Raw genomic sequence first — 27,343 nt, 5'->3', positions numbered from 1 at the left:
CACTACTGCTTGGATAGAGTCCACCAAAGTCCACCATTTTTGCTACATTATAAATGGTAGACTATTTTATAAACTGCAGATGCTATAAAATTTAAAAATTACAGAAAATAATTTAAAAAGTAATCAGGATGGTAAAGTAGAAAATGTGACTTTCCTTTACTAACGTGCCGATTCCTGAAGTCCTGAATATGTAGATTCAAGTTCAATCTCAATTTGACCTCCAAAGTGATGTGAAGAAATGGCATTTTGTCAGCTAAATGTTTCACAATTGTTTTTAAATTTGACACATTCAGCCTCCTTATCTTGTATGTGTCAAAACAATTTGTCTAAATGATGTTCTATACCATAATAAATTATTTTAATGTGCAAGGAAGTCTTTTGTGCATGTGCAAGTGCTGTGGTGCTTTAGAGCAAGTAACTGGAAATGCCCATCAAAAGCATATAACAGCCTGCCTGTGATAGACATTAAATAGAGTAACAGGTTCGTTCAAGTAAGACTGACTAGTTACACAATAAGAAAGCACAGAAAGACAGACAGATTGTTCAGTTATGTAAATTACAGCATGATTCAAGTGAACTGAACTTCTTAATTCAATGAAATCCTAACGTTTTCAATGCAAGGAAGAACCTGAGTTTCAAAACCAACATTCTTTGATGAGAAAGAGAGTTTACTGTGATATAATTATGATTGTAAGTAATGATATATTTTATTTTCAATCAAAATGCATGCTTTCATGATAATACTCATATATAAAAGCAGTGAGAAATACACACAAGCTGGTGATTTAAGCGTTGCTTCTATTCATGTTCTATCTTTCTAATATTTTCTGCCCGAGTTTACATTGTGACTGTATTTTTAAAATTTCTAACCATAATAAAAGCATACATCATTTGACAGGAAGAATAGCTGTTCCATTCTCTTTCCTTTGCATTGAATTTTTCTCCCGCTTCCTTGCCTCCAAAAAGAATCTTTAGTTTTTTTAGCCAATTTTTCCTTCCAGCTTGGTCTGATCCTTCTCTAAGAAAGTATTTTAAAATCACTAGAGGAAAAAAGAGATGGTTCCATTTTTCAGTATGAAGTGAAACAACACAAGTAAATTTTGGTTTTCCACTAAGACTTCTAATACCTATAGTTTAAATATGCTTTCAGTGTAGCTGGAAGCCAAAGTTGAAGCTTTGTACGCTACCCCTACCTAATTGCTGCCAATGTTATTTTAATGATTCAAACATTTCTTTGAATTTACTTCACTGTGAACTTTTTGAAAACTGCTCTTGCAGCATCTGTTGTCATTTTTCCATCTTAACTAAATTTTATAGCAATAGATAAGAATTTTCACACTGCACACAGCTATCAGAACAACGAAAATAGAAAATTTTAGGGCAGACATCCATATACCTTGTTCAGTAAATTTATAACAGAAAGCAGAATAAGCAGAACTGTTGGATCCAAGCTCTTTCATGCAGTAAAAGCTTTAGACTAGCCATCAAACGGAAGTTTTGTACAACTTCTACACTCCATGAGATATCCAAGTACATAGGTAGGACAAGAACTCCTGCCTGGCACTGCTCATTATGGTCCCTTGAGAATCTTTCAATAGCATCTATTTAAGTCAAGTATTTGGAATCTCCTTTTTTTTTCCTCCATATCTCCCACCAAAACTAACTAGTTTAGCCTAAAAATTACTAAGACTACATCTCAAGAGTTTTTCCTTTCAAAATATCCCAAGCCAAGAGTGACCACCAGATCTGTGATGGACACTGGCTATCAAGACATCAGGTGACCTCTAGCATCAAGGATAATATTTAGAAAGGAGTTGATCTATGAATCATAGGTCTATCAATGCATCTTCACAGTTCCTGGTTTAACCTTAAGGGACAGAAGACTGAAACTAAGCTTCTGTTATATTCACATACAGAAGGAAAAGTTGAAACATAGAACTTTTATTTAATTAATTTTTAGAACAATTCCAAGCATTATCTCACTACTTAAATATAAGCAACCTGAAGCAAAGAACAACTATTACATAAACTGAACCTCTACAGTAAGCTTTTTTCCAATCTTCCCAATCCAAAAAAAAAGATTTACCTTTTTCCAGGCCTCTCCAATAGATTCATGCAAGCCATAAGGAATTAGCATCTGCAGGCCTTCACAAGTTCTGTACATCTGACGACATACAAAAATGAAAGCTCCTTTAACAACTGGCAAAATCTCAGATCCAGATAAAAGAGAAATGTCGTCATGAAGAAGTTTCTTTGTAAACTGAATAATTACATGAACAGCTGCAGGACTAGAAATAAAATAACAGTTTTAAAATGTTGGTTTGTAGTCATCAATAAGCCTTGAAACAAATCCTCTGACTACATTTATTTAAATTTTTCTAGGGAAAAGAAACTATGGAAAGAAACTGTGACCCATTATGGAGGGACCAACTATATTATAACTTGTAACACCAGTCAGAAGAAATGAAATGTACAGCAAGTGATTTGGCTTGGGCTACAGGTATACATAAAGCAAAAATGCACCCATTGTCTTCTATCCAGCCCACAGAGCCATGAACTAGACAGACTGTTTTATAAAAGTCCAGTTAGGAATAGTAACAAGAAAATCATTTCAGCTTCTGCTTAGTGAGTGTTAAGGATATCACTACAAGGCAAAAATTAGTCCTTGTCCTTCCATTTTCCTATCCGAGATCTCCTTTTGAAGTCTTCCAGGCTTGCAACACAAAGGACAACTCTTTCTCCAAAACATTGTCTTTTACTTCCAACCGCCCTGAAAAAGATATGCAACTTCCAAGGCTCCTCAGCTTAGAAGACATACATTTTCATGACCTGCAGCTTAGATATTTTTAAAGGCTAGTCTTAATTTTACTGCCCTGTTTTGAGTTTTAGCATCAACTAACAATATAATACCATAGGATCACACAGATCCTAAGTTAGGTACAGTGTTACTAATGTCAGCTTCTGATACAAGATCTGTCTCTACTAGATGTATTGAAAAGTGAATGCTACATTAAATTTATTCTTTCAACAAATTAGGTTGATTTTTAATGTTTATTCTAAAAATAAACAAACAAAAAGCAGAGAAGAGAGGCCTTTGGCCTGAACAGCAGCACTATGAATATAACGGAACTACATTCAGAGAAAAGAAAGCTCTCACACGAGTAAGAAAAACAAGTAAACCATGGAAATCTCCCTTAATAAAAGTATTTCTTTAAATTGCTATTTCACCTGGTTTATACCCATAAATGTCTCCCTAATACATTCTCTACAACACTTACTACTTTACTTGATAATCAGATATTTCACTCCAAACATAAGCAAAACATATCACGTTACACATAAATGAAAAAACAGAAAATGAGTCTCATAAGACTAACGTAATTCATTAAAGTACTCACTAAAGCTATTCATTAATGCACTCTTACCTGTCTTCTCTGGCTGTTTTTTCATTTTCTCCATAAAGAAGAAGAGAAAGACCATCTTCTACAGCTGCAATCCTTGCCAAAATATCAGCTACTTCAATTAAAGTGGTTTCAAGACAATTTATATACACCTATTTGGAAGACAGGAAAAAAAAAAAAAAGCTTTCGATTCAATGCTTTTGTGAAAGCTGTTTATTCAAGTCTGGCTGATGTACACAGACCCTGAAGGTCACCTCTCTGATGATTGCTTAATGGCTTAAACAAAATAAGTAAACAGCCTATGTTCAAACACCATCATCATAAATGGCAGTAATTGTCACTTTAATGATTACGGCAGAAGTTCAATGACTGCATAGATACAGAGTTCCTAAACTCCTTTTTCTCCACCATGAATGTGGAAAGGCTCTTGATCTAGGGGTATAAGAGCAATACCTGAATCAAGGTGACAAACATGCTAACTCGCTCACTGCTCATATGCATTGGCAACTCTTTGGTTAGAAATGGGATTCTAGTTCCAAAGAAGATCTTCGGTGTTCACCTCATTTCTAGGCTGTGGTAAGTCCAAATGGCTTTGAAATCATGAGGAAAGTCTGCCCCACTGGAGCAAAGCAAAAGTCATCTGCCAATTCTTTATTCACTTCAGAGCATGGTATAGGCACAACTAGGCTGTAATCAAGCAGATTTGAACATTTAACACTGGGATTCAGACTGTTTGGTCTGGTACCATCACTAATGAATGTATTGCCAGAATTAATGCTAAATTGGCCATTGCTCATTAATAAGTGAAGTCAATATTCCACTAGTAGACAAGCAGAACATGGGTATTCCCTGAAGAACCTGTGAGAGACCAGCAAGGGCAGGATGCTCTGCAAGAGACAAGCCAGGAACTGAGTGTGATAACGAGGTAGGCAGAAGCAGTGGCTTGCCACTGGATGGGCAGGCAGCCCCACCATCCCCAAGCAAGGTGAGCAGATGAGGTCCAGTCATAATAACTAGGTTCACCCAACAGTCCAGATCCCCTCCACAGTGATGAGGGAGGTCCAAGGTTAAGCCAGGACGCAGAGTCAGTGAGTCAGGGTCAGCTCCAGACACAGTAACCAGGGTCAGACACAGCCCAATGATCACCATGCAATTGGATCTGTAGTGACAAAGCAGGTCCAAGGCAAAGCAAGCGAAGAAGTCATGTCTGTGGGTCAGGGTTCAGACCAATGGGACACCAGGCTTCCATGCTGCTACAACATAGTACAGGTGGGGGATGAGGACCAGAATCTCAGCTTAAGAAACACTCCTGAGTGGAAGGCAGAGTGAGTCCACGCTGAAGCTTATTAGCTGAGTCATCGCTGAGGAGATCTCTGCTTAGGCTTCCTAGTAGCGCTTTCTCAAACAGCTGTCTGCAAGGCTGGACACCCACGCTATTACCTATGCTGGTCCTGAGCCCAGGCTACCAAGTCCAGGGGAGGGGAAGTAATGGGAAGATATGCCGAGGGCCTGACGGCAGACAGCAGCTGTAATTCTGCAGGACTTATGCAGTGTCCTAAAGGTGCTCACCAAAACTCTCTTCCTGTCCATATGCCTCGGTAATTTGGTTATGAGACAATCAAAGCATATGTTCTCATCCAGGGACTGAGAAACACTCCAAATTCCCAGGATTTATACACAAATGTACTTACAAAGAAGAAGGACAGTTTTCAAAGTGAGAAGTCCTCTTCAGTAGCTTCACTGTACCCACACCCAGTGTGACAGAGTGCAGTCAAAAGTGAGATGAGCTAGAGGCGACTACTCTTTGTAGTAACACTTGCTAAATATCTAGTATGTCAGAATGGGGAATAAAGCACCACTCTCCTGATGTTGAAGTCCACTGCTTAAATCTTTTCCACTCTCCTGTTATTCAGCAAGGATGGCTGGACTCACAAAACAAATTATTTTTAAAATGCTATGTAATCCAGCTCCTGTTTCTTCTCTTACTGGTAGCTCTGTATTTCATATAGTGCTCAGAGGAAAAATAAACAGTCTTCCTACTTTAAGGAATTTAAGGTGACGGTGGTCAAAATAACCCAAGAGAAAAATACTATATCAACTTTGGGTTTTTTGGTTAAAACGTTCAGTGATACAGAGGGTTAAAAATCTCCCTAACCTTTTATTTTTAGGTTACTGTGTATCATTGTTCGGGATTCTAAGAAAGAAACATGCTGTGCTGTCACTGTTTCTTCCAGAGCGCTATTATTTTGCTTTCCCTGTGCAACACCAAAAAACTCCCAAAACATGGTACTTCGCTTCTTTAAAATGTGAATGTAAAGTTCTGCACCAGCTATGCTTCAGAGGCTACAAAGCCCAAAAGGTCAATACTGCTGCCCACAAACTGACAACTCCTGCTTATCACCACCGAGTTTCTCCTCTTCTCTCTACTACAGATACACAACACTACTCTGCTTAAAAGGCAAGTAAGGATTGCACTTACCCAAGTGAATTCAGAGCTCAGATGTAAAATAACAGCATTGTGTTTCCTCATTAAGACCACTATACAACCAAGGAGACCCATATGCAGCTCCAGTGCTGCCCACCCCACAAGCCCAGCTGAAGAAAGATGTGTGCGTGGCCATAGCCTTCCGAGATAGGCATGGTCCAGTATTAGAGTCCAGCATTAGGATTCCTGGGTATCTAAGAAGTGCCAATGATTTGGTTTGGAAGAAAAACCAGTCCAAATTCTTGTAAAAGGGGAAGAGCGTGTCTCTGATTTGGCCTACTTTTCCTAGCTATTGTTTGCCAGATGCAATACAAAACAATTTGCACCTTTGTTAGAACAAATGCAACATATTCCAGATTCACGACACATAACCAACTTACTACAGCTACTCTGCATTAAATATGCCTGAATATGACCTGTTTTTTTAAACAGACCAGTTACTAAGTCACAGGAGGGTTTACAGTTTGTTAAGAGTTCAACTACCTATGAGAGACAGCTAAGCATGGCAGAAACAAGCAAAACAAAAAAAAAAAAAAGGAAAAACTGTTAAACATTCTGTTTTAACTACTAATGTATAATAACAAAGACAGACAGTTTTATATGCTTTAGAATAGCATGTGACCATAGAGATTGCCTGGGGGATTACACAACAAATCAATCAACAAATCAATGATTGCCTTTGTACTGTTTTTAAATTTGACCATCAGTGCTCAGAGCATATGCAGGCTCAGTCATTTTTGTACTTGAAAAAATTTGCACTAAATTTTTACAATGTCCAGTAAAAACAAGACAACTTAAAGTGTTAATCTTGCAAAAGCATCCACAGATAGCTTTAAAAATGTATAAGTAATGCTGCTGTACTCAGCACAGATACCCACAGAAGAGCTAAATTATTGACATGATCAAGACATGATCAAGTTTTTGCAGGACTATGGTTTTAAGTTTTACAGAAATACACTAAAATATTTACTTGGAAATTGATTGTTTGCACTTTTGAAATAGCATTGGAATATTCTTGTATCAGTAAAAATATTTTCAGTAATTAATATGAAGTGTCTTTTCTGAAAAATAAACAAACCGCACTGAAAAAATAATCATAAGTATACTGACTCAAATGTAAGACAAAATTCGACTTTAAAAATGTAGATGAGGTATTTAACTTAGGAACCCAGACTGTCTTTGCAAGCATGAGTCTCAAGAAGTAAATTCAAAACTTCTCAGACGTTAATTTCTCTCAAAGTTTCTTTATGTAAGACAGATCAGGCTCCTCCATGGGCATTTCAGCCTGTCTGTCTTGAGACATACAGTCACCTAGATCAATTAAGTCATCTCGTTCAAAACAAAAACTACAGAATAGGCTGAAACTATAACTAGACTTCCAAAGCAGGTAATGTTTCCAAGATTTTCTACAACTTTTATAGAAATGTTTAAAAAAAACCAAACAACGAAAAAGCCACAATATCCCCCACAAACTATTCCTTTCACCAATTCAGAAAATAATAATTTTCCATGAAGAATTACATATTTTACCTATAATAATCATTGAGAATACTTAACTTCAAGTTGCCAGCTGAATTTAAAAAGGAATAAAAGTAAATTGCCTTTTAAATACCAGGTAGAGCAAATAAGAAGAAGAAATATCCAAAAGACACACAAAAACATTGGAATAAAAAAAATTAAGCAATATGATTTTCTCAAGGGAATGGTCTCACTACAGAACAATTTTTGCTACTGTTCACAAGATTTTAAGAAATCCAAGTTTGTCAGACCAAACATAATGACAGCCTACACTATTTAAGGCATGCTATAACAGGTAAAGTAGAAAATACCACAGAAGTTAGCATGTGACTAAATAAATCTACATAGAAAATACAGAAAAATGATAATACTCTATAGATTTAAAAATTATTTGGAAGATTACTACAAACCTCTGTGCCACTCAGTAAACTTTGAACAGGATGAAGTAGGGCATCTATCACTGCATCCTTGTATAAACATTCAGCAGCACATCCTGTTTGATCACAAAAAACTTGCAGAATCTCCATAACAAGACTTGCTGGAGAATAACTGTCTGGTGAACACAAGAAGTATTTGTTTATATTTTAACTTGGAAACATATCTATATGGTTTATGTAGATGCTTCTGAATTATAATTTTGTTAAGCACTGATTTAACCAGGTTAGAAGATAAAGGTGTAAGGGAAAAGAAAAATCTGCACAAATAATAGACACAAATTAAAAATTGCAAGAGAAGTTTCCACATGCTGCATCATAATTATCGTACATTAAAGCCACACATTTACCTGTATGCATTGTCAAAGCTGTCTTTGGGTAACGTGGAGAGTAATAAATAAGCTGGGTAAATAATACCAACAGATCGGTGATGGATACACTATCTATTAACAAAAAAAAAAAAAAAAAAGGAGGAGTAAAGTAGGCTGCAAATTTAAGTGCAACTTTAATTTTACAAATAGAAAATGGATTTTGTAAATATACATAAACAATGCTTTGCTTTATTGAGGAAATCAAAGTATGTACAACTCATAACACAAAGGACATGCATGTCCCTGGGACTCTACCAAGGTATTTCATGATCAACTTATAAGGCTTGATCTTGCTCCCAATTTAGCCAATGTCAATTTTACCAGGTCTTCCATTGAAACAAATGGCAGCCAAAGTTTGAGAATGCTGAATATACGTGGCTGTAGGAAAAAGCATTACCTTGCTATTAGATTAAGTTAAACAACTGGAAAAAGAGACAAGCTGTCAGACAACTCTTCCTCAGGTCTGAAACAAAAACGAGAAACATGTAGCTAAATGCAGGCTGGGAACTATTGCTCCAAGTTTAATCTAATTATGTTAATAAATCCATTTGTGAGGAAAGGGTTGCTATCTATGAAGCTGAGGACACTATTAAGACAGATGGTGAGATTGTTACTTTTGTAGGAGAGGGAAAAAAAGCAACCATCACCAATGGATCACTGCCTGAATAGTGTTATACAGATAATCCATAAATGACGAAAGCACTCGATTAGTTTATGTTTGTTCCCCACAACTGCTCTACATTGTATCTATTAAGTCCTGATCCTCAAACCAGAGGAGCAAAATATCTTCAAAAAACAAGTCACAGAATTAGTATCCAGTAATGTTTTGAATAATACATTGAATTAATACAGATATTAACATAATGGAATACTACAACTGTTCTCACACACTTGCATTTGCCAACCCTGCACAACGTATCACCATATGTAGAGTTTTCTGTATGTCCAAGGGCTTCTCCATCTCCTATCTTCCATCCTTATCAACACCTCTGTTTCACAGGTAACAACCTTTTCCTCTACCATTGTTTTACCTTAATTACATTAATAGGTTAAGCTAAGAGCAATTTTTTTCAATTTGCAATTAGCTTGAAAATACTGATTTTGTTTCATACCTGAAAAATAGTTTTGGTCCCTGCACACGTGTCTCTGCCAATCAATTATATCAATTGGTTTGACAAAAGATATTACTCATACGTAGAAAGACTGAATCACCTACACACTGATCCAAATCTCCTTCAACGTGAAATTAATGCATCAAACGTAAGGATAAAAGTGCACATCCATCAAAGATTTTAAAACTGTGTTGATGCTCAAAATTACCTATACCATCTTTTTAGAAAGGCTTCCAGGCACAGAAATGCTGAACAGAATATAGTGTCCACAATATTGCAGTGGAAACATATATCAAGTATGGATAAAATGTTGCTCAACAGGTTCCATTTTCTTCAGCCCTTCCCTTACCTTTTTTATTTTTCAGCTGCACCGGAAAGAGATTTCGGCCTTGCTTATAGATCAACAATCTTCCTAAAAGGCACAGTGAATGAACAAAACAGACATACTGCAGTTCTGGTCCAGTGTAAGAAAAGTTCTGCTTATCACCTTTAAAAATAAAACCAAAAAATTAGAACTTGACTCTTTTAGTTTACTCTATAGTACGCTAATATCTGCAATGTACATGGATCATTTTGTATATAAAGACAGACAGCTTAAGTAACTAACCACTGCTATTCGTGCTCTCTCAAAAGACAGACATACAATATTTTGTGAAGAAAAAGAACAGATAGAATGTCTTCCTCTTGTGGTAGTGTGCTCAAAGACCTAGAGAAAGTGGAGGTACATGCACATAGTGCAAGACATGCAAAGATACTCACTACAATGCTGCTGGGAGAAATCACTGACTCTGGAATTTTTATTAACTGCTGCCTTGCAAAATTCAAAATAATCAAGGCATTGCTGGACAGCTGCATTAATCTGTGGGGAAAAAAGCACAAAGTAATAAAATACCTGGTATTTTACAATAAAGTCATTCTCTTTTGTATCCAAGTACCGTCCTTCAACACAAGAACCTAAGTATCCACTTCATTGCAATTACCTCACATTTCAGTGCTTTGTATGGGTTAATCAACAGAAGGCAAAATTTTACAATTAAAACACATTGCCATTATTATTACATAATCACACTACCAGCTCTATAAGCATTAAGATAATCTATGAAAAAGAGTACTGAGAACGTACAAGTATTTTGAGAAATTAATGGCAATCTGTGATTGACTGCCATATTGTCATTACTATGGAAGATTTTCACTTTCTACACATGAAAAACTTTTGTCTTGCATATACTTACTAAACTGTAAGTTTGGTTGTTAGGTGCTGTCAGTGCTATTACTGTTATTTGCAGAAGTGTTGTATCATTATCATAGCACATCATCTAATCAACGTATGTAAAAGTTTATCAGCATGGATTTAGAAATGAATCACGAATACAGCATATGAACAGTGGTACATTTACATTTATTACAGTTTCGAGCAGCTAAGATTTATTCACAAGTGTAAGTAAAATATACAGACATACGTAATAAAAAAACCAACTAAATCAGATGTTTACTTTATACTAATAAATTAGATCAGACTACCCTGCTCATGGACTTCCTATTATAAACTTTTTGTTGCATGGGACATGCTTTATTCTATGCTCTGTTCTATGCATACAGATAAACAAGACAAACATCTGTTACAGTTGTCTGTATCCTTGTCTCCCATCTTAAGGTTTTATCAGTCACATATATTTTACCTTATATTTCATTTGTATTACAAGATTTTAGAAACCGTAAAGTTCTGTCTATATGAATGGATCTCACATCTATATTGGTCTTACTGAAAACAATGAAACTTCCATTCCAGTAAAGGGACCTGCCCATACAGAATATGTGATAGCATTAATACCTACATTACCAGAGATGTTTTCCCAGTTTGATTTATTTTGCTGACACTTTGAATCCTTAATGTTTCATATCACAACTTCAAGAACACAACAGTGGCTTTTTAGTCTCCACCAAAAAATCCAAATTCAGCATAGAGTTTTTATGATATTTTTTTCATGCACCATCTGCTATTTTTATACATTGTCAGAAATAGTTCTAAATATGAATGCAACATAAGGAATTAATAAATAATAATACTAATTAAACGCCTGCTATAAAACATCCAAATTTCCCCTTATTCAGAACTGGCCACATACCCTTCTCTGCATTTAACAATGATTCATTTAACCAAACAGAAATTTAAAAAAAAAAAAAAAAAATATCAAAACAACACGGAACAGATCTGAGAAAAGGGAAAAAAGGAAAAAAAGTTGCTTAAACCACAATGTGCAAAGCAAAACCAGGTTCCAAGTAAATTTGCCTTGGGAAATACTTACCAAAGATTTATATTTCTTTTCCAAAAGCCTAAGCACCACTGTTCTGCTGTAATATGCATGCTAAAATGACAAAGAAGACCTAATGTCAACTTTAAACATACAAGTTTTATTTTTTAATTAACAAGTAGAAATTATCCCTGATTCTGTTCTATTAGGGATACTCCCACAGTACATGTCCAATGTATTGAACTCCAGCTTGTGTAAACCAATAAAATAGTCAATTGAGGCTTCTGTTTGCACTACGTTTAAGATGACCAAAAAAATTATGTCATTAGAAAAATGTGTGGCAGAACACACAATAAACAGAAAAACAATAACTATGATGAAATGTTACGCTGTGTTCTGACATTGCCATGTAAATTTTAAATTATAAGTTTATACGTGGTAGGCTGCAAAAAGCTCTAATGTCCACTGGAGGTTAGCCAGTTGTGTGCAGCATATCATATATATAACTGCACTTTCATGCTCGTCATTTCTTCCAGAAAAATATCTGCATCTTCTGATAGCTGTCAGTCAATTATAAAAAAGGCACTGAAGTCCCAAAGTGCAGTAAGTTCTCAGAAATTTTATGAAAACTAGTAACTGAATAGAAACGGAAGGAGAGAGTAGTGTTAAAGGGCAAAGGACATAAATGCCTAAAAAAACTGCCAGACTTCCTTAATTACAGTACTCGTTATAGGTTGTTATCAGGTCACAATAGGTCTGTGATAATAATAGCCATAAATCAAATTTTTCAAAATACCTCTCAGACATGAACAAGTTACGGGTTGTTGGGTTGAGGTTTTTTTGCTTACCGTCCACTTTTTAAACCACACTGCTTTGATATCTAGCAGAGCCAGGAAGTAGACTGGACTCAAAAAATCTGGAGAGACAGCAGGACTAGACTCGTGTTTTACTGACAAAAGTGACAACGTACTCTCCACTACTTCTTCCATGTACCTTATGACACAAAAAGGAAAAAATGAACAGAAAACAAAAATAACTTAAATCTTTCCACCAGCAATACTCAGAAACAAATTTCTGGTAAAGCCTCATTGTTCAGATAAATCATAAATATCAACATTATCTTTTAACTTGATCTTGTAAGGATATTAATTCTTTACATTAGCATGAATAAAACTAATAACATACATGCATATTCTCCTCATTATTACGTATTTTATTACACTTGTTACTTTGTAAAACATCCAAATTATTTTTGTTAAAAAGCACTTAAACACTTCAAAAGCTAAGCAAGCAGCTTAATATGACCCATGACTACTCCTATGCAACTTCCCTATTCCACTTTTCCCACCCTCTATTTATGTTTCCACGCCTTATCACTGACCAGTCATCTGCGCATCCTGTAATCAACTTTTTGCTAAAATTATATGCATCTAATTATATGTCAAAAATCATTAAATTAAGAAGCAGTGACAGGTTTTTGAATGTGACATACTTTTCTGGATGACGAATCCAGGAAGAGGGAGCTTCCTTTTGGTACTCATTTAAAAGGCGGACCTGAAAACATAATTATTAAAATTAAAAAATAAATAATGCACGATGTTTCAGTAATGACAAAAAAAGCACGGAAACTTCATTTATACCTTTTTAAGTAAACAATTTATGTCTGTGTTAGATACATCCAGACCAGCTGAAATACGAAGAGAATATTCTCCAGAAAGAAAGTACAACTCCAAGTGTCTTGCTAAAAAAGAAGGAAAAAAGAAAAAAAAAACCTCACCTCCTTGACAATAATGGCAAAACAGACTGTATTATACAGCTTCATTATATAAGTTAATTGATTTTCAGGAAGTACATGACTCATGTAATTAAATGCACATACCTAAACTTGTATAAACTTCTCTTGTCATATTAAATGGAGAAGAAGAAAAGGTTTTTGCATAGAATCTAAGAATTTTCTCCTAAGGGAGAAAAAGCAACAAATGTATTAAATAGTCATGTAACTGTCTATTATTATTGCACAATAATCAATATGTAGTGGCATTATTCATAATGTTACATATTGCTCAGATATCTCTACAGATGCGAAGCACATTTAAAAATATACAGCTTGAGACCTCAGAAACCTACAGTTGAAAGGAAATTTTACTTGAATATTTTAACTGACAGCACCTCACTGAGATATAAAGAAGCAGATGAGGAAATATTACTGTACTTTTCCATTAACTTTAATGTTTTTATGTTATTAAATGTACCAATGACTTGTAACTAGTACTGTTTTAAAAGAAACTGTAGACCTTCTAAGCTAAAAGAGAAATACATGACAGCAACTGTCATATTTATGACAGCAAAAAGTTTTAGCAACTTTCCTATTCATTTGATAATCACTTTAAAATTCAAAGAAAAAGAAAAAAAAGACTTAATTTGCATAATAAATAATGTAAAAGCAATTTAAGCATTTTTCTCCTCATTAGTGCCTGTGTAATCATAGAATCATAGAATTTTCATGGTTGGAAAGGACCTTCAAGATCATTGAGTCCAACCACAAACACACACACTACAATCTCTGCCCTTCAGATCATGCCCTGAAGTGCCAAATCTAGACGCTTCTTAAATACCTCTAGGGATGGTGACTCACCACCTCCCTGGGCAGGATGTTCCAGTGCCTCACCACTCTTTCAGTAAAGTAATTCTTCCTAATACCTAATCTAAACCTCCCCTGCCGCAACTTCAGACCATTTCCTCTGGTCCTGGCATTATTCACCTGGGAGAAGAGGCCAACACCCACCTCTCTACAACCTCCTTTCAGGTAGTTGTAGAGGGCAATGAGGTCTCCCCTCAGCCTCCTCTTCTCCAAGCTAAACATGCCCAGCTCCCTCAGCCTCTCCTCATATGACCTGGTCTCTAGACCCCTCACCAGCCTGGTAGCTCTCCTCTGGACACGCTCCCGCACTTCAATGTCCCTCTTGTACAGAGGGGCCCAGAACTGAACACAGTACTCGAGGTGAGGCCTCACCAGTGCTGAGTACACAGGCACCATCACTTCCCTACTCCTGCTGGCCACGCTATTCCTGACACAAGCCAGAATGCTGTTGGCCTTCTTGGCCACCTGGGCACACTGCTGGCTCATGTTAAGCTGGCCGTCCACCAGCACCCCCAGGTCCTTTTCTGCTGGGCAGCTCTCCAGCCACTCTTCCCCAAGCCTGTAGTGTTGCTTGGAGCTGTTGTGACCGAAATGCAGGACCCGGCACTTGGTCTTATTAAACCTCATACAGGATTACTATGTATCATTTTCTCATCATGGAGCATATATCTGATTTAAATAGGAGATATTAACATGACATGTTTTACAGAAGAGTCTTGTAAATTATTTTTTCTACATCTGTTTGCTAAAAGACATTCAAACCTCTCATTCCTATTAAAAGATATGTAAATGAGTACTCCAGTCTCTAAAAATCCTATTGAAATCCTGTTATAATCCTTTAAATCAAGACCTATTGGAATTATATAGTTCTTTTACTTCAAAAAGAGTTTATCTGATATATGCACAAATAATAAAACGTCTTGGGAGCCTATTGGACCACTCATAATATATATGTAACTTCTTACTCCTCTTCAGTACTCTTTACTAAGGCTACACATCTAATAACTAAATAAAGAACATTAGCTTACACTGAATGTTCCATCAGGATCTGACAGAGACATTGTTAGATGCTTACGCAGATTTGGCCAACTCTCAGAGTTCAGTATATCAGAGGGAGGGGCAAAGCACAGTGTTTCCACTGCTTCTTGGCGAACCTGAAGTGGACAAAAAGATAAACACCACAAATCTTTTCACAGTGCCCTCTCAAATACGTAATTTACAATAACACTTGGAGGAAGGAAGGAACAGGACCTGACTGTAGAACAGATAAGGAATTCCAGAAGACTTATCTTCTGCTATATTTTTGTGGTGATTTAGACAAGCGTCTACATCACTAAGAAAAAAACCCAAACATATTTGAAGAAACAACAAAACCATTTTATGCATAGGTTTTCAATACTGAATGCAAGGATTATGTTCTACTTCCTGCTTGTAATCTAATATTTTCTTATCAGGGAATACAGGAAACTATCACCAAATGCTACAAATGTGCCTCTAAAAAGTCCATAAGGGAAAGAGGAAACAGAATTACTAGACGCTACGTTTTACCGCTGAATTTTCATCAGCATTATAATCTCAATAATTTCAATAATCTTGGTTTTGTTCTATTTGTAGACAACTGTAATCTCTAGTAATTTATTTCAGGTTACTGAAACTAACTATAGGAAATTTTAACAATATTTAATAGCATCAGACTTTTTACCCAGTCTTCTAAGAAAACTCGATCGCAATGTTTATACCTGCTCCCATCTACCATGCCTTTCTCAACCGCCAGACAACCCCAAACAAATCTTACTGAGGCAGCACTCTAAAAATGATGTTTCTCCAAGCTTCAGAAATATCAGCAGCTGGTGCTGATTGGTGGTTAAGAGACCCAAATTATCACTGCCGCTGACAGGAAGGCAAGCCTAACCTGGACTTTGTATATTCCATCTGGCAGCAGCTTGTTGGCGAATAAGCATCTCTCTCTTCCGACATGGGCAATGCAAAAGGACAACACGGAAGTTACCAAGATGGGCAAAGGGGCACTTTTACAGGAAAATTACCTTCAATAACTTTATTTCTCACAGAACAACCTTTTCCAAACTAAAAATGCCCATCTATAGCACATAAATTCCTAACAAAAAAAAAAAAAAGATACTTGTTGCAACGCTAGCTCTTGAACCAGATGGTTATGAACAATGAAACATTGCACTGCAGAGCACTTGCTGCACTGAAGCCATGATCTATGAACCAACAAAGACAAGATCACACTTGGGTACATATGAACTCTTATGTACATAGAGTCTGTTTTCTAATATGCCTTAAGCATTCATTTGTATTAACATTTTATTTCTTCTTTGAAACTTACTTCCTTAGGCTGAATAGGGTCAAGCCTTTCCACAAGCAGCTGCAACTGTTCTTGACTCATGAACGTATAACTCTGTAATACACATTATAAAATGATAATTTGAGTATTTTATTAAACAAAATAGCAGAAGATTAAAATCATCAGTCTTTCTGATATCTAAATTATTTTTAATAATTAGGACTTTAACATTTATACTAATTTAACATGAAAGTCAACATTCTGTATATTTTCTGCCGTTTGCCCAAAGTTAAATTTACAGCAACAAAAGTCTTGTTACATATTTTGCTTTGGTTTACTTAAAAGATTCCTGTATCTTCATAAAATCCTTTATAATAATTCATTCAGTAAGTAATACAGCATAGTGCAGTAGTCTGGAAATGAACTGCATGTTACTTGGCTCATAAAGTAAAATCACAAAAAGTTAGATGATATATTGCTTTTACCATTATTTTATCTTTTTCTATGCAGTACTTGCATAGGTACTTCAGAGCATATGGGCATCAGATTCATCTCATCTAGCATATGCTGTCTAAAGGTTAGACAGCTAGCATAAGCTAGCTAGTATAAGCTTACTACCTCAGAGTGAAAGAAAGGTAATTAATTCATCTTAGGATATATCAAAGATAGAAAGGTTGATCAATCTCTTTCAAGCCTGCTTCTCAATTTCCACTGACAGAAACTTAAAAATTTTGCAGTAACATGATTATTTCATAACAGAGAGAGAAAACACATTGTACTTGGTTGAACGAGGAGTCACTGTCAGAACAGTTGTCTGTATAATAGCCACTCTGACGTTCTTTCTTCGTTTTGCTATCCACCTCCTTATTATGCATCCGATCTTCTTCAAACTTGTTAATCAAGGATTCTACCACAACCATCATGACATTCTTCAAGGCATGCATCATTTCCCTGTATCTTCAAAGTAAAGATGATTTTAATATTAAAGAGCATAAAAATCACTGATTGAAAAAAGTTCACCAAATCGTGAATAACTGAATACGGCATAATGCTACTTAGACCTGAACTCACTGAATTTACAGAGATGAATGAAAAACAAATGCAAATCCAAAATGAGCAACAAAACATGTATGTACTTTATAAGTTTCAGATAACTTTATTTGAAGTGTATAATAAAATTCCTTTTTGCCCTTCTAAAAGCATTCAGTGTAATACCACTAACGATCCTGTTCTGGGAAGTTCTTAAGAAAGAACAATGTGAATCCCCAAGGGGGAGAACCTGTCCCTGAGAAAACAGGCCAGTTCTCACCCTTGTTACTGTTTATGTTTACTCATGTTCAACATCCAGTTTTTCTTCTGCTATAAGCCTCGAGCAGAACCAATAGAAGAAACACATCATCATGATTAAAGATCTTGAGTACAGGTCATGCACACAAACCAATTTTCTTTCAGCAAAACCAGGGTTTTTCTAAGTTACATAAATTGAATAATAATATCCACAAGGAAGCAACACAAAATAAAAGATGCTTCAAAAAACCTTCTTATTGTAAAATGTTGATATTATATTTCAAATTATTTTTTACTTTAAGGCAGTCACCAAATATATAAATTACTATATTGTGCTTTAATACCCTCCTACTTCTCAAATTAGAAATATAAGATACAGGCATATTTAGTTCATTGGAGCTTCTTCTACCAACTTAAACAAGCACAAAAACCCTAAGGTCCTGATCCTCGGAACACAAATACACAAACAGCATAATTTGAAAAACAGTAACCCAAACATCTATTTTCTAGGTGAAAATAAAAGCCAAGAGTAGTTGCTTAAGAACTGCTTTCTAACATAAATGACTATACTATGAAAATACAGCACGTATCACTAAGGAGTTATTGATTCTGTAAGACATTTTTCTCCATAAATACCTTTACGCATACTACCTACAACAGAAAATGAGTAATTGCAATGAACAAAACTGGAACCTTGAAGGACCCTGAAATGACAGGAAGACCAACCCAGTGAGACCCAACTAATGCTCGATCAGAGTTCAGAATGCTTGCAGACAGGTGACAAGAAAAGGACCCTATAAAAGCGTAATTTATAAAACATATTTCTCTGTACTTCTAGATAAGAAACCTTTTGAAAATAAACAGAAAATAAAATCTTCTAGAACAGAAACATACACTATATTTAATTCCCTTCTTACTGAGGACACATACTAAACAATAGGCATCACAGTAAAATGCTAGTTCCAGTAAAAAGAGAGAATGAGATAAAATTAACATTGTGCAATAAAAATGAGTGGAAAAAAAACAGTTCAGCTGAAGTTGTGTATAAAATCATTTTAGTGGCTAAAATATATGAGAGTCAAAAATTGCCTTTTTTGTTCTCTTCCTCTGCAACACATAAAAATGACCACTGAGGCTAAAATAGCAAAGGGTGGGTTGGTTGTTTTTCCTTTTTCAACATTCACCATTTCAGGTGCTCACTTTAGTTTCATTGTTTTCACACTGTAATGGTTCAAATTCAGTAAAGCCCTCATCGTGGCTCTCTATGACAATTAAAAATAGAAATGCAAAGACCTGATTCAATATGATGACAAAAGTATACGGTCTGCTTTAATTAAAGAAACAATACTTTTAGAACTGCTTTAAGGATTATGATGTAGTGAGATTCTGTACAGGAATTCCAAAACCAATGTGATGCATAGACTAAACTTTTGAGGTTTTATGTATTTTCTGGAAACAGCAGCTGTATATCCACTGACCACTGCTTTAAAGAATCATGGCAATTATCCGCCTATGTAAATTTGAAAACCAAAGCGTGAAAATTCAGTAAGAGAGCCAGCAGCCTCTGTATTCCAAGGAAAAGTTATTTTAATGTTCATAGGAAGGTGAATAAAGGTAGTATGGAAGAGATGACTAAGAAAATAATTTAACTGGTACTCACAGAGTTTTTTCTATTTAAGGCTTCTTTACTAAATACGGTATTCAAAGCCAACTAATCCGGACCATAGACCCTGCAATATGCATTTTTGCAACCTACTGATTTCTGGCCATCTGACAGTCTGAGTCAAAAAATCTTGGATAATTATACACAGTTAGTCCACATACCAATTCTACATTATACAGACTTCACTGCAGAAGTATCTCGGCATATACACTAAAATACAAAGCAAGATAACTCAAATTTCAATTTTTAAACTAGTCAATGAAAGCAGACCTGACTAAACATGCTAAACACCTGGACAGATCCCAAGGAAGCAATCTTAAAAAAAATACAGATGTATTCTAATTTATATTTTGTTATGTTTTTTTTAGAAAACAACATTGTCATGCAGACTCTCCATTTATATCTAAGGAAATTATCAAACTTTAATACCTGACAATACCAACTTTTTCCTTTATGCCAGCTTCCATATTACAACTGAATTTGTAGCTAGTGAAATAGTATGAAGTAGTGATTCTTCTCGCAAATCTTGCCCCTGCCCAACTCCAGTCCTAGATAAATCAAAAACTTCATAGCTTTGCTACAGATCTTTTTATGCAATAGTTCATTATCTTAATTCCAGAGTGAGACAAAGCATGACAAATTGCAATGTAAGGTGGGAATATATGAATCGCTTAGCACTGATTTTTGAAATCAAAGAATTACTTTTGTTACCCAATGGTTCAGAATTTATTTTTGCTGAACAAGTTCTGGAAAGCAGAAAGGAAGATAAAGACCAAGAAGAAACGAAAGCATGAATTACATGTATATACTTACTCTTTTGATTCACGTGTCTTCTTAGTAACATGTTGGACAAGCGTGTCATAGCCAGATACTTCCCCCTGATTTTGAGCAGAAGTACATTTTTCTGTTTCTTCTTCAATCACAGATCCCACAGTATTATTTATATATTGCCTAAGGTATTTCACAAACTCATAGCTGAAACAAATACACAAAATTAAAATGTAACAGATTGCCTTGAGCTCACCATCAAATATTTTCATCATTATATTAACATTTGCTATCTTCTCTCCCAGCAGACCTGTTACTTTAAGGTAAGAACTTATGACTTGCAGAGAAATAAATTTCAACGGCGTAAAAAAACACAGTAAAGTTTTATTTTCTTCAATATAGTCGTTATCAGCATATTCCAAGAAGAAACAATACCAAATATTGGTATTATTTATAATTTAGAAATATTTCTTATTTCCTTTTGTGCTTCTTCTGAATGTAAAAATCTACTCAGACAAATGGTTAATGTTTTGTAGACAAAAATCATAGAATATCAAGAAATCTCAAATTTAGAATTCCAAAAGAAACATTATTTGGAGCATTCTGAACATAGCACTGTGTTATGGTGTAGCCATCTAGTATTATTATTTATGCAATACACATACAAAATGAGAAAAAAAAAAGAAAATAATTTATAAATTCTAGCATATAAGCACATCTAAGGCTTATGAAAGTCTATGTGTCATGACAGTATGCAGAAGATACCACTCAGTCAAACTGACAAACTAGCTGTCTGTGATTACATGTACATAACAGAAGGAAACTGGTACTTTGTGCTCTTATTATTAGATACTCACAGAAACTTGTTTAAACAAAAGAATAATCAGAGGGGGATTTCAAACAAAAGACTCTCGCTGGGTCCTCAGACTCTGTATTAGCTATAGAAATTGCTAAAAAAGTAGTTCTCAGAACATACAAACATTTTTTTGGTTAGTCTTCAGATTTTTACAAAGGACAAGGCAAACAAACACACAAAAAAGTAATCATTCATAAACAGCAGATGCATCATTATATTTTCTTTATATCAAATGCAGATGTGCAACTACTTTGTGAAAAAAATTCAAATTAAAAAGTCAGTTCACCACATCGGTACAGAGTCCAAAGCTATAAAATGCAAATGTAAATAAAAGCAACTGTTACAACAGGCTGCAGGTTTTGCCCTTCTTGGATATTAATAAATAAATAAATAAATAAAAATCAGACTGCATTCAAGATACATTAAAAAAAAGCACAGAAAATTGTGTCTTGCATCAAGATACATACGTCCTCACTAGACTGACAACCTCAAGTTCCATCAGGTATAACAGTCTTATTTCTGTTCCTACATTGCTTTTGCTCTCAGTGAAAGTAACAGAAATAAATCTCAAGAAAGATGCAAACATGTTTATTTGCATTTTCATTTGTCTTGAAGACTGGCTTTTTACTTCTGCAACAATGAAATTGCACATGCCTCTCCACTGAATGAAAGCTTTCATAAAACTTTCTCCCATTTGTTTTATGACAGTGACATTTCCAGGGTATACATTTTTGCAGTGACTGCTTTACTCTGAAAAACATGGCAATCCCATCATTATTCATGCCACTACATTTATGTCTGATGGATATCCTAGCCTTGATCTTCTGCATCATTCTTCCACCTTAAAAACGTTTTGTAACAAGTAAGCATTTCAGCAATGATAGAACTACTCCTTCACATGCAGAATCAAGTCAGATTGATATTGCTGGGCTTACAAAGGAAGCACCAGGGTGAAGGGAGGGAACGGGGGAGTGTTAAAAAAAAAAAAACAAAAACCAAACCTCTAGGACTCTAATTTAAGGAAAAAATAAAACAGAAAACATGCTAAAAAGTTTTAGTTAAAAATTCTGATTTCTACTATTGCGCCTAAATTTTGAACTTGATTCAATTTTCTATTTTATTAGGTTTCTGAGGATCCCATGCTTCTGTCTCTTCTACATCAAAGTGGGAACAAAGGATAAAGTAAAGCCTCAAAATCTGATAAAATTACTGAGGCAAAATAACCATGAGGCAGAAACAGTGCTGATCAACATTCTGAGCTGAACTAGCATACTGGACAATCCAAAAGCACTCACTACTAATAAAGGAGCTTGCAGTCTGGATGGATGGGGTAAGGGTCAAGGAGAAAGTCTCTTAATGGTCTCACTAATAAATCGCTATATGACCTCTCTGACCTTCCATGAAAACCAACCTAGACTAGAATACCCCCAGAAATATTCCACCACCAGAGATTAACACTAACATTCTGCATTTAAAGCATCATTTGTTTTTCCACTAAATGCAAGTTAAAACTATTCTCATGAAAAGAAAGTATCTTTAGGATCACCAATTTTTTAACATACCAGAAAGACTAATGGATGTCATGGTTTCACTGTTCTAAAGGGGAAAGCCATGTATGCATCGTTTCCACCAGTTGCAGGTTTTACTCCCTCATCCTGGGTATTCTAATAAATCCTAAGAAGAAATACTGACAACGGTAATTTCACAGGTTGTTTTGGTTGTTTGTGTTTTTTTACTGTGTATATCTTCCTTTACATAAATATTTTTCTTTCTAAATTGCATGTAATTTTCAACTTTGATATGTTTATAACCAACTTTTTTACTCTCGTGCTTGTCACCCAGTAACCTGGTGCTCAAAATTTGCAAGACTGCCAACAAAAGTGTTACCTGATACAATTTGTAAAACAAATTAAAAGTTACCTAAAATTAAAGCAGTTAGCATCTTCAAAGATACAAAAGCATGAAAGTTTTAAAATTATAGAGAAATTTTAGATAAACATCAGTTCTGCTTCATTTATTTACTTTTACCTAACTTCTACCACTGACAAAGCAATACTAAAAAGTAGACAAATTTAAGAGAATGTAGATAGTGTCACTTCTGAAAAAACTGTCAGGGAACCAGCTCTCAGAAGAAGTCAGGTCACAGAACTCTGGTCCTTATTAGAACATCTTCAAGGTAATTTCAGCTTGATATTTTCTTGACTTGTCATAAATGCATACTAAAAATCTCCCATGTAGCAAAAAAACAAACAAGTTAGAATACCATGGAATGCAAAGACGATCGTGGGCTCCAGAAATCTAGATCGCATGTAAGCAAGGTCACACTGCCAAGTCTGATTTAACAAAAATGTGATGGGGATATCTTTCTGCTTCATTCAAAACACAAAAGAATGACTACCCGATGAGTTATACGAGGGCTCAGTAATATAAAACAGACAGAACAATCAAATATGTAAGCCAAGTAGCCTTTGGAAAATTTACCTTATTTTGAAAAACAAAATTATATTGTCTAGCAGGTATCAAAAAAAAATGCATGAGAGCCTTCAGTGAGGACTTCTAGCTTCTGTTTGCATGTGCATTTAGTACATTACATGTACAGATGCATCAGAGTTGGCTAAATTAGGCAGTTTTCTAAGTTCCTTTCTCACAAACAGCTGATCAATGACTATTACAGTAAAAATATATTAACAAAAATTTAAAAAAACAACAAAAAAACCCCAGAAAAAATGGCAAAATTAATTTTATTCTCTAAATTAGCATCTTTTGAGAGCTGATTAGTGACAGGAATATCTCTATATATACAAATACATACATATTCACACAGCAATATAAATTGCAAACATTTTGCAGGAATAATATAGTTCAACACATTTCAACTCCTTTAAAATATTAAAAATAATAAAAATATTTTTACTTGTGAAAATTCTCATCTGTTTCCTCCAAATGCAAGAGAATCTCTTCTGCGCATTCTACTGATGGGGCTCCAGTGATTTTTTCCTTCACACTCTGCAGCAACTGTCTAAGCATAGACTGTAACAGAGCTTCATCTTCACTTGTAAAGTGAGACATCTGTACAAAGCAAATATAAGAATAACAAGCTCTTATAGTTTTGGGGTTTTTTCCTCCCCTCGAGATGATAAGAAAAGCACAAATCCCTTAAAATGTCCCTTTTTTTCCTGTTATCAACAACATGAGATTTTTTATCAAAAGACACATCACAGACAGCTATTTAACAGAGCTTATCTTCAGACAAAATGGAAACAAAATAGTCAAATCTGTTTTAATAAACCTCCTGTTATCTTAGTACAATATTCTTAAATGAGATATTGCATTAAGGAAAGCCTGAACATTCCTGTTCATAGTTACTTGAAGACTTGCCCATCAAATAGGCACAAGACTAAATTGTAATTTAAAAAAAAAAAGGTGGTTTTACAGATGTAATGACTGTATTTTTATGAGAAACCTCTACAAGTCTCTCAGATGCTTCTCATCCACTATTACTACCCAGTTCTGACTTTTGGATCCCTCTACTCAGAGCTGTTGCTGTGCCCATAATCAAAGGTTCTGGCAGCTTTTGCAAGAGCGAGGTGGAATTATCAGAACTGTTTAATTTTCCTGCATAAGGTAATCAACAGCAGTGACATGACAGAGTCCTGTCACTTTAACCCTACAGCTACTGGGAAAAACTGAGAGGAACAGCAGCAGTGAGAAACTGGAAACATCTGCCAAGTCCAGACGACAGCATCTTATCAGTTTAATTTTCAAGGGTTGCAAAAAACCACAAAAGCTCCATTTCTATCTTGATTAATAAATTAACCTAAATTCATGGCTTAAACTTCTTTATATGCCAAGGAATACTTCCATCCCCGGTGGCAGTTCTAGCTTATATATTTCTAGACTCTTTGAGGAAGAATGATTTAGAGGCCTTTGACTTTGTTTTTATTTAAAAAAAAAAAAAGTGAAACAAAGATTCTCTAAGCACCTGTGAATAAACAATATGCACACTTGGAAGAGACAATATAATAAATCACTTCTTCAAACTTAAGCATTATTCACTAACAAAAAAAATCAAAGCCAAATAGCACCACCTGGAAGAGTTACTCTTTATGAAAGGTAACAGTTAACCTTGAGTTAGCAGTTCTCTGTGGTTAATTGCTGAACGTTTTACTTCGATCAAACATAATTCAACATTAACTCAATCATCTTACCAAAAATAGCATTAAAATAAAAACAAAACACACAAAAAAAACCCCCACAAATCCTTTGTGATAATCTTAACTCCCTGATTTACATTCCTCTTCCTTATAGAGTCTCAAGATATTTAATCAAAGTCAATGCATTTTTAGATCTATATAAACCACTCTCGTAAGTCTGATATTTTGACCTTAACACTGGATAATATCCTAATCCCCTGCAAAAGACTTCACTCAGTATTTTGGTATAACCAGATATTTTTAAAAGTGTAAGTTGGATACTGGCCGACAACCAGTGCAAAGCCCCACTCCAATTATTCACAAAGAGAAATCATGGGAATATGGCAGTTTCCTCTCCAGTTTGCTTTGAAAAGTCTTATTTGATTTATGTAATCACTAACAGAGATACTTATCTTAAAACTAATTTGTAAAGGTTTGTGGTTTGTTGTGCCTTTTTTTTTTTCCCTCAGCAGGCATATCCCCCACTCAGTTTTCCAGGCAAAATTTAAATGATAGTTTTCTCCCTAAAAAAAACCTTACCCCAACCCCAGTCTGTGCAGCCTTTTCAAGCTGAAATTCATTTTCCCAGCACTGTCCTGCAACTGCAAGGCCTGCCCCAAAACCCACAGGATGATTCGAGCATGGCCTGCTGCAGCCAGCATTTATTCTCACACAAGCCTTTCCTTAAGCAAGGCTTTGAACAACAACAGAAAAAAAGTCGTAATTTCAGCAACAAACCAATAAGAGGAGTTAACAGAAATACGAGTAGTATGAGAATTCCTATTCTCTCTCAGTTTTTATCATCAGTCATAGAATGGTTTGGATTGTAAGAGACCTTAAAGATCCAACCTTAAAGTTCCAACCCCCTGCCATGGGCAGGACACCTCCCACTAGACCAGGCTGCTCAAAGCCCCATCCAACCTGGCCTTGAACACTTCCAGGGATGGGGCATCCACAACTTCCCTGGGCAATCTGTTCCAGTGCCTCACCATCCTCACAGTAAAGAATTTCTTCCCTATATCTAATCTAAATCATGCAACTGCGTATCAGTTTTTGGCAGCAAGGAAGCAGTCTGCCTTTTTAAAAGCCTCAGGAGAAGAGGCTAAACCTGACCAAGTCTTTCCCTCACGCTATCGCTAAAAGCACTAAAGGCCTTTGCTAGGGCACCTTGGACGCGCTCGCCCCCGGCTGCTATTGCCCGCCCCGGTCTTCCCCACACTCCCCGCCCCAGGGAGGCCTCCGAGTCGCACCCCGGCCCCGGGCACCGCACTCCCAGGCTCTGGGAGAGGCCGGCCGGGCCCCACGGGTTGCGGAGAGGGGTGTCGCGGTGCGCGGCCCTCGCCGGCTCTCTGCCCCCGCCCCGCCCCGAGCCCAGCACCCCCTCCCGGGCCGGCGGGAATCACCTTGAGGCGGCAGCCGCCCTCCCCGTCGCGGCGGCCGCGCGTCTCCCCGAGCGGCGGCCCTTAGCAACCGGCGGCGCCCGCTGCCGGCTCTCGAAGGGCCCTTAGCAACATCGCGAGAGGCCGACGGGAGGCGGGAAGGCCGGGCCGCCTCAGCACGCCGCCTGCTGCCTCTGCCCGGGCGGAGAAGCTGCCCTTGCTGTCCCAAGCCGGCCCCGAGGAGGGGGTTCTCCGCCTTCGCTGGCTCCGAGCCCCCGCCAGAGCTCTCCCCCGCCGCGGGCTTCCCTGGGCAGCGGGAAGGGCGGGAGGCCGGCAGCCCCTGCGGCGCTCGGGCGCGAAGCGGCCTGCTTTGCCGGCCCGGGGCTGTTCGGCTCTCCCGGTTCTCCTTTACAGAAGGACCTTTTTTTTTGGCGGTCTCAGCGTTGTCGGCCAAATTATGTAAAATGAAGGTGCCGAAGAACAGCACCGACATAGGAAAAAGACTGATGTGCACTTTCCCCTCTTTTTCCATGGCTGTGGTGCACTTTCCCTTCTTTTTCCAAGGATCCTGCGCCCAGGCGGCAGCAAGGGAAGACCCAGGGCTTGGGTAACTTGGGACGCACTTATCAATGAAGTGTCCTGTGCACACACACACACACCGTCCCCCCCAGCAAG

At 36.5% G+C, this 27,343-nt stretch overlaps 1 protein-coding gene across 4 annotated transcripts in view; it reads right to left on the bottom strand.

Annotated features, from left to right (window-relative positions):
• Nucleotides 1-26,792, bottom strand: part of TBC1D32 (TBC1 domain family member 32) — an 87,850-nt gene extending 61,058 nt beyond the window's left edge. For 3 of the 4 annotated variants that reach the window (XM_074580853.1, XM_074580854.1, XM_074580856.1), the window contains exons 1-17: nucleotides 26,693-26,792; nucleotides 24,011-24,165; nucleotides 20,286-20,447; nucleotides 17,302-17,479; nucleotides 16,565-16,636; nucleotides 15,243-15,368; nucleotides 13,453-13,531; nucleotides 13,214-13,314; nucleotides 13,066-13,127; nucleotides 12,422-12,566; nucleotides 11,628-11,687; nucleotides 10,081-10,180; nucleotides 9,671-9,808; nucleotides 8,189-8,281; nucleotides 7,815-7,957; nucleotides 3,426-3,553; nucleotides 2,087-2,288 (exon numbers count right to left, since the gene is read on the bottom strand). In XM_074580853.1, coding sequence (XP_074436954.1) covers nucleotides 2,087-2,288; nucleotides 3,426-3,553; nucleotides 7,815-7,957; nucleotides 8,189-8,281; nucleotides 9,671-9,808; nucleotides 10,081-10,180; nucleotides 11,628-11,687; nucleotides 12,422-12,566; nucleotides 13,066-13,127; nucleotides 13,214-13,314; nucleotides 13,453-13,531; nucleotides 15,243-15,368; nucleotides 16,565-16,636; nucleotides 17,302-17,479; nucleotides 20,286-20,447; nucleotides 24,011-24,165 — 1,944 coding nt within the window. In that variant the 5' untranslated portion in view covers nucleotides 26,693-26,792. The remainder of the gene's footprint in view (nucleotides 1-2,086; nucleotides 2,289-3,425; nucleotides 3,554-7,814; nucleotides 7,958-8,188; nucleotides 8,282-9,670; nucleotides 9,809-10,080; nucleotides 10,181-11,627; nucleotides 11,688-12,421; nucleotides 12,567-13,065; nucleotides 13,128-13,213; nucleotides 13,315-13,452; nucleotides 13,532-15,242; nucleotides 15,369-16,564; nucleotides 16,637-17,301; nucleotides 17,480-20,285; nucleotides 20,448-24,010; nucleotides 24,166-26,692) is intronic. The other variant, XM_074580855.1, reaches the window with a different exon arrangement.
• Between the last annotated feature and the right edge of the window lie 551 nt (nucleotides 26,793-27,343).

The sequence above is a fragment of the Larus michahellis genome, chromosome 3 (genome assembly GCF_964199755.1).
Source record: "Larus michahellis chromosome 3, bLarMic1.1, whole genome shotgun sequence".
Taxonomy (NCBI): Eukaryota; Metazoa; Chordata; class Aves; order Charadriiformes; family Laridae; genus Larus; species Larus michahellis.
This window is presented reverse-complemented; position numbering and strand designations above follow the sequence as displayed.